At 44.6% G+C, this 7,259-nt stretch overlaps 1 protein-coding gene across 1 annotated transcript in view; it reads left to right on the top strand.

Moving 5' to 3' along the window:
• The window catches only part of LOC138863979 (neurofilament heavy polypeptide-like), a 6,913-nt gene extending 196 nt beyond the window's left edge, over nucleotides 1-6,717 (top strand). The window contains exons 2-18 of the mRNA XM_070129506.1: nucleotides 207-326; nucleotides 463-558; nucleotides 719-880; nucleotides 1,001-1,120; nucleotides 1,213-1,324; nucleotides 1,533-1,696; nucleotides 2,101-2,172; nucleotides 2,261-2,353; nucleotides 2,494-2,541; nucleotides 2,630-2,749; nucleotides 2,934-3,005; nucleotides 3,098-3,193; nucleotides 3,286-3,405; nucleotides 3,494-3,513; nucleotides 6,180-6,279; nucleotides 6,399-6,558; nucleotides 6,671-6,717. Coding sequence (XP_069985607.1) covers nucleotides 207-326; nucleotides 463-558; nucleotides 719-880; nucleotides 1,001-1,120; nucleotides 1,213-1,324; nucleotides 1,533-1,696; nucleotides 2,101-2,172; nucleotides 2,261-2,353; nucleotides 2,494-2,541; nucleotides 2,630-2,749; nucleotides 2,934-3,005; nucleotides 3,098-3,193; nucleotides 3,286-3,405; nucleotides 3,494-3,513; nucleotides 6,180-6,279; nucleotides 6,399-6,558; nucleotides 6,671-6,717 — 1,722 coding nt within the window. The remainder of the gene's footprint in view (nucleotides 1-206; nucleotides 327-462; nucleotides 559-718; nucleotides 881-1,000; nucleotides 1,121-1,212; nucleotides 1,325-1,532; nucleotides 1,697-2,100; nucleotides 2,173-2,260; nucleotides 2,354-2,493; nucleotides 2,542-2,629; nucleotides 2,750-2,933; nucleotides 3,006-3,097; nucleotides 3,194-3,285; nucleotides 3,406-3,493; nucleotides 3,514-6,179; nucleotides 6,280-6,398; nucleotides 6,559-6,670) is intronic.
• Nucleotides 6,718-7,259: the final 542 nt, after the last annotated feature.

Here is a 7,259-nt window from a genome sequence, read left to right as displayed (position 1 = left end):
AAGCTAAGAAAGCTTTAGACAAAGGCAAGTAAGCCTTAGTAAAGAAATAATATGAATTTCAGGTAAGTATATGAAAAGAATGATAGGTAAGTAAAATAAGTAAACTACAGGTTAATAAGCTGAGTGGACGCCAGGTAACTAAGGCACTCGAGCGCCAGGTAAGTAAGGCATTCGAGCGCCCGGTAAGTAAAGCACCTTAGCGCCAGGTAATTAAAGCACCTGAGCGCCAGGCAATTAAGGCACCTAAGCCCCAGGTAAGTAAGGCACCTGAGCGCCAGGTAAGTAAGGCACCTGACCGCCAGGTAAGTAAGGCACCTGACCGCCAGGTAAGTAAGGCACCTGACCGCCAGGTAGGTAAGACACCTGAGCCCCAGGTTGGTAGGGCACCTGACCGCCAGGTAAGGCACCTGACCGCCAGGTAAGTAAGGCACCTGATCACCAAGTAAGGCACTCAAACGCCAGATAAGTAAGGCATCTGAGCGCCAGGTAAGTAAGGCATCTGAGCGCCAGGTAAGTAAGGCACCTGACCGCCAGGTAAGTAAGGCACCTGACCGCCAGGTAAGTAAAGCATCTGATCGCCAAGGCACTCAAACGCCAGGTAAGTAAGGCATCTGTGCGCCAGGTAAGTAAGGCATCTGAGTGCCAGGTAAGTAAGGCACCTGATCGCCAGGTAAGTAAGACACCTGACCGCCAGGTAAGTAAGGCACCTGACCGCCAGGTAAGTAAGGCACCTGACCGCCAGGTAAGTAAGGCACCATACCGCCAGGTAAGTAAGGCACCTGACCGCCAGGTAAGGCACCTGGCCGCCAGGTGTAAGGCACCTGAGCGCCAGGTAAGTAAGGCATCTGAGCGCCAGGTAAGTAAGGCATCTGAGCGCCAGGTAAGTAAGGCATCTGAGCGCCAGGTAAGTAAGGCACCTGATCGCCAGGTAAGTAAGACACCTGACCGCCAGGTAAGTAAGGCACCTGACCGCCAGGTAAGTAAGGCACCTGACCGCCAGGTAAGTAAGGCACCTGACCGCCAGGTAAGTAAGGCACCTGACCGCCAGGTAAGTAAGGCACCTGAGCGCCAGGTAGGTAAGACGCCTGAGCCCCAGGTTGGTAGGGCACCTGACCGCCAGGTAAGTAAGGCACCTGACCGCCAGGTAAGTAAGGCACCTGATCACCAAGTAAGGCACTCAAACGCCAGATAAGTAAGGCATCTGACCGCCAGGTAAGTAAGGCATCTGAGCGCCAGGTAAGTAAGGCACCTGACCGCCAGGTAAGTAAGGCACCTGACCGCCAGGTAAGTAAAGCATCTGATCGCCAAGACACTCAAACGCCAGGTAAGTAAGGCACCTGAGTGCCAGGTAAGTAAGGCACCTGATCGCAAGGTAAGTAAGACACCTGATCGCTAGGTAAGTAAGGCACCTGACCGCCAGGTAAGTAAGGCACCTGACCGCCAGGTAAGTAAGGCACCATACCGCCAGGTAAGTAAGGCACCTGACCGCCAGGTAAGGCACCTGACCGCCAGATAAGGCACCTGACCGCCAGGTAAGGCACCTGACCGCCAGGTAAGTAAGGCACCTGACCACCAGGTAAGTAAGGCATCTGAGCGCCAGGTAAGTAAGGCATCTGAGCGCCAGGTAAGCAAGGCATCTGAGCGCCAGGTAAGTAAGGCACCTGAGCGCCAGGTAAGTAAGACACCTGACCGCCAGGTAAGTAAGGCACCTGACCGCCAGGTAAGTAAGGCACCTGACCGCCAGGTAAGTAAGGCACCTGACCGCCAGGTAAGTAAGGCACCTGACCGCCAGGTAAGTAAGGCACCTGACCGCCAGGTAAGTAAGGCATCTGTGCGCCAGGTAAGTAAGGCACTCAAACGCCAGGTAAGTAAGGCATCTGTGCGCCAGGTAAGTAAGGCATCTGAGCGCCAGGTAAGTAAGGCATCTGAGCGCCAGGTAAGTAAGGCATCTGAGCGCCAGGTAAGTAAGGCATCTGAGCGCCAGGTAAGTAAGGCACCTGACCGCCAGGTAAGTAAGGCACCTGACCGCCAGGTAAGTAAGGCACCTGACCGCCAGGTAAGTAAGGCACCTGATCGCCAAGTAAGGCACTCAAACGCCAGGTAAGTAAGGCATCTGAGCGCCAGGTAAGTAAGGCATCTGAGCGCCAGGTAAGTAAGGCATCTGAGCGCCAGGTAAGTAAGGCACCTGACCGCCGGGTGAGTAAGTCACCTGACCGCCAAGTAAGGCACCTGATCGCCAAGTAAGGCACTCAAACGCCAGGTGTCTAAGGCATCTGTGCGCCAGGTAAGTAAGGCATCTGAGCGCCAGGTAAGTAAGGCATCTGAGCGCCAGGTTAAGGCATCTGAACGCCAGGTAAGTAAGGCACCTGATCGCCAGGTAACGTACTCGAACGCCAGGAAAGTAAGACACCTGACCGCCAGGTAAGTAAGGCACCTGACCGCCAGGTAAGTAAGGCATCTGATCGCCAGGTAAGTTAGGCATCTGATCGCCAGGTAAGTAAGGCACCTGACCGCCAAGTAAGTAAGGCACCTGACCGCCAGGTAAGTAAGGCACCTGACCGCCAGGTAAGTAAGGCACCTGACCGCCAAGTAAGACACCTGATCGCCAAGTAAGGCACTCAAACGCTAGGTAAGTAAGGTATCTGAGCGACAGGTAAGTAAGGCACCTGACCGCCGGGTAAGTAAGGCACCTGATCGCCAAGTAAGTAAGGCACCTGACCGCCAGGTAAGTAAGGCATCTGATCGCCAGGTAAGTAAGGCACCTGATCGTCTAGTAAGGCACTCAAACGCCAGGTAAGTAAGGCATCTGAGCGCCAGGTAAGTAAGGCATCTGAGCGCCAGGTAAGTAAGTCACCTGACCGCCAGGTAAGTAAGGCACCTGACCGCCAGGTAAGTAAGGCACCTGATCGCCAAGTAAGGCACTCAAACGCCAGGTAAGTAAGGCATCTGAGCACCAGGTAAGTAAGGCATCTGAGCGCCAGATAAGTAAGGCATCTGAGCATCAGGTAAGTAAGGCACCTGACCGCCAGGTAAGTAAGGCACCTGATCGCCAGGTAAGTAAGGCACCTGATCGCCTAGTAAGGCACTCAAACGCCAGGTAAGTAAGGCATCTGAGCGCCAGGTAAGTAAGGCATCTGAGCGCCAGGTAAGCAAGGCATCTGAGCGCCAGGTAAGTAAGTCACCTGACCGCCAGGTAAGTAAGGCACCTGACCGCCAGGTAAGTAAGGCACCTGACCGCCAAGTAAGTAAGGCACCTGATCGCCAAGTAAGGCACTCAAACGCCAGGTAAGTAAGGCATCTGAGCACCAGGTAAGTAAGGCATCTGAGCGCCAGGTAAGTAAGGCATCTGAGCACCAGGTAAGTAAGGCATCTGAGCACCAGGTAAGTAAGGTACCTGACCGCCAGGTAAGTAAGGCACCTGACCGCCAAGTAAGGCACCTGATCGCCTAGTAAGGCACTCAAACGCCAGGTAAGTAAGGCACCTGATCGCCAGGTAACGTACTCGAACGCCAGGTAAGTAAGACACCTAAGCACGAGGTAAGGCACTCGAGCGCCAATTAAGTAAGTTAAGTGAGCGCCAGGTTAGTTGTGCCAGGTGAGCAAAGCGTGAGCTATTTACAGTAAGCGGTAGCTTAGTAGGGTATATAGAAGGCAGGGAAATAAAAGACAATGAAAAATAAATCAGCACAGGCTAAGTAAAATACTTAATATAAGTGCAAAGTAAGCGAGCGATAGATAATATGACGTAGAGTACCACATAAGTAGTGAACGCCAGTTAAGTGCCTTCAGGTAACAAATGAATCCATTAGTGACTGATGTATCGGAGTTATGGGAAAAAGCAAGCCGTTGATATATGTGTGTGTAAATCTACGGGTGTGCAATTATTTATTCACCCATTACCCTAAGTGTAAGTGAGTGTGTCATGCACGAATATAGAATATTCCATAGTCGTATTCCACAATAATAATAAAAAATCCGACGTAAAGACAACTTTTGAAAAAGGAAATCCATGAACCTCTTTTCATATAAAAGAAAAGAAGTTCGAAGTAAAAGTTGAGGGAGACAGACTTATTCTGTCAGCATTTCACTTTTCCTTACACTAATTAACGGGAATTCCTCGTATATTTTTATTCCTTTTTTTCAAGGCATGTCACTTGTCAGTTAAAGCTGTATTATAATTTCTCATCCGAAAACCCTCCAGAAGAGCGAGAAAAAAACGTCAGAAAAAGTGAATAGAAACAGGAAAGAGAAAAATAAGGAAAAAAATATTTACGTTCTAACGCCGGACACAGAGCAGAGGGCGGAAAATTTAGTCGTTTTTTCCCTCAGGTTTCTTGTTACTGGGTCTACCTCCTCTAACCCCCCTCCCCTGGCTTCCTGCTCTGCCTACCATCTTCTCTCTCTTTATCTTTTCCACTTTATTTTCCCTCCTCCCTCTCTCTCCCTTCCCCTTCCTTTTCCCATCTTTCTGCTATTGCCGCTTAAGAACCTATTCCTCCCTTTCCGTCTTATCTCGTAGCTTCCCTCACCCTTCTTCCCCTTCACTACCCTCCCCCTCACTCTCTCTTCCCTTCCTTTCCTTTCTCTACCCTTCCCTCATGATCCCTCCTCCCCCCATCTTTATCCCTTATCCCCCATCCACACGTGGATTTTCTATCACCAAAGCAAGTACAAGTGACTTTGTGCAGGGCGCTCGAGTGAAAAATTGCGCGGAAATAGGCCAGCCAAGACAAGAATGTCTCCTAGTTCAGTGACTTGCTTAAGGCTCGAGCCGTTCTTGAGAACTTGAGTTTCTACTTGAAAAAGGGATGTAAGTCGGGTTGTTTGTTTGTATATGTTGTTCGGAAGGTTTTCGCGCGCATCTGGCATCCTGGACTGGGTTATTCCATTACGTGTTCAGACATGTTCCTCGCGGGGTTTCATTTTTTTTTCTTGGGGAGGAGGGGGGGGGGTATTGTAGATAGCTTCTAGTATTTTTTGAAAAAAAAAATATTGTCAATTCTGTCTAGATACTTAACCAGTATGTTTCTATATGACACACATCTAGATAATAAGATAAATAGATATGTATGTACCAACATAGATAATTTTTTATACATATTTATATTTATATATATGCATATGTATAAATATATATATATTTGTTTATTTATTTATTTATATACATATATACATGTATATATATAAATGTGTGCATCTATCTATCTATATAAATAAATGTATATATATGTATATATTTATACATACAGTTATATATACATACATACATATATATATATATATATATATATATATATATATATATATATATATATATATATATATATATATATATATGTATATATATGTATGTATATATAAAACTGTATATATATATATATATATATATATATATATATATATATATATATATATATATATATATATATATATATATATATATATATATATATGCATGATATATATATATACGTATATATATATATATATATATATATATATATATATATATATATATATATATATATATATAAACATGTATATGTATATATATATATATATATATGTGTGTGTGTGTGTGTGTGTGTGTGTGTGTGTGTGTGTGTGTGTGTGTGTGTGTGTGTGTGTGTGTGTGTGTGTGTGTGTGTGTGTGTGTGTGTGCGTGTGTGTGTGTGTGTGTGTTTGTGTGTATGTATATTTGTTATACATATGAAAGGGCGAAAAGTCATATTATGAAATAAAGCAAAATTAAATTAGCGATTCCTCAAACAAGGGCCACCGTCACTCATTTACGCGGACGTAAGAGAGTGCAAACGAGGGAAATTGGTTGTGGGAAACTAGTCGGACTATCGTGGGTTAATTAATACAACGTATATGTCTGTGAATGCTTGCTTGCATGCACTAATGAGAGTCGCCTCGTTATTAAAGAAAATTGATGAGGTAGTACGACATACAATAAAAAGAAATGTTAGTGTGACACACTAAATGAGTGTCCGGCATTGACCCCGGCAAAATCCTAAGATAAAGGGGGGAATAAGAACACGGGTAAAGAACGAATGGAATGATTCGCAGGATAACGTGTGGAGCAAAGTGAATAAACATGCGAAATGATAAGTGAAGAAAGTGGAATGTGTGAATGGGAATAGCAACCCCATTATATGCGAACGCGTCCTTACCAGGTGTAGTAGCGATACATCAGGCTTGACAAACAAACCGCTCACCTGTGGGGGGCTGTCTTTGAAAACCATCGGCTTCGACGTCGTAGCTCATAAAACCTCGGTAAGGGAACCGTATTGTGGGAAAATACATAACATAAGGTTGATTACAATCAAACAGAATAAGTATATCAGTGTAGGGATACATCAGCCTTATGATCTCTCTTTCTCATGGACCTCGAGCACTGCTCGACTTCGCCACCGTCGCCCGCTGCACCGACTGGAAGGCCCGGATTTTTTATCCCAGACTGGGCGGACTCCGAGGAAGCAGCAATAGGTCACAGCCTCCGCTGTTATGGTGTCATCATTAATAGCGGGGAAGTCATGCCCATCATCGGCATAAGTGAGTGGACAAAACATTAATAGAAAATGATAAAACTTACGTAAACGAATTCTTGTCTTAATTGGTGGCAACTTGAGAATATTTGCTTGTTTTTTAAGTATTTGATTTTAAGGTTTGTGTTTGTTCGTGTGGATAGTGGTGGTTATGATGCATTTATAGAATACTTGTATGTGTGCAAGTTGGGCGCTTCTCTTTGTGGTATTCACGGGCGTCAGTGTTTGTGGTTTTACTTCTTTTTTTCTTTCTTTGTAGTTATGAGTTTCAAAAGTTGCATATGGTTTATAAACTAGAATTAACGTTTTCTTTTGCCTTCATAGATATTCATACAACAAAAAAAAGTTATAAAAGATCTAAAAAGGCTCAACGCACATGTTTGTTTATATATATATATATATATATATATATATATATATATATATATATATATATATATATATATATATATGTATGTATGTATATACGTTTGTGTATATACACATGTGTTTGTGTGCGTGTGTGAGTGTGTATGTATATGTGTAAATGTATATATGTGTGTGTGTGTTTGTATATACACATGTGTGTTTGTGTGTGTGTGTTTGTATATACACATGTGTGTTTGTGTGTCTGAGTATGTGCATATGTGTGTGTGCGTGTGTATGTGCTTGAGTGCGTGTGTGTGCGTATATATGCTATATATGTGTGTGTGTGTTATATATATATGT

This window comes from Penaeus vannamei, chromosome 14, assembly GCF_042767895.1.
Source record: "Penaeus vannamei isolate JL-2024 chromosome 14, ASM4276789v1, whole genome shotgun sequence".
NCBI classification, from domain to species: domain Eukaryota; kingdom Metazoa; phylum Arthropoda; class Malacostraca; order Decapoda; family Penaeidae; genus Penaeus; species Penaeus vannamei.
The sequence above is the reverse complement of the archived record's forward strand: the minus strand, read 5'-3'. Positions and strand labels throughout refer to the sequence as shown.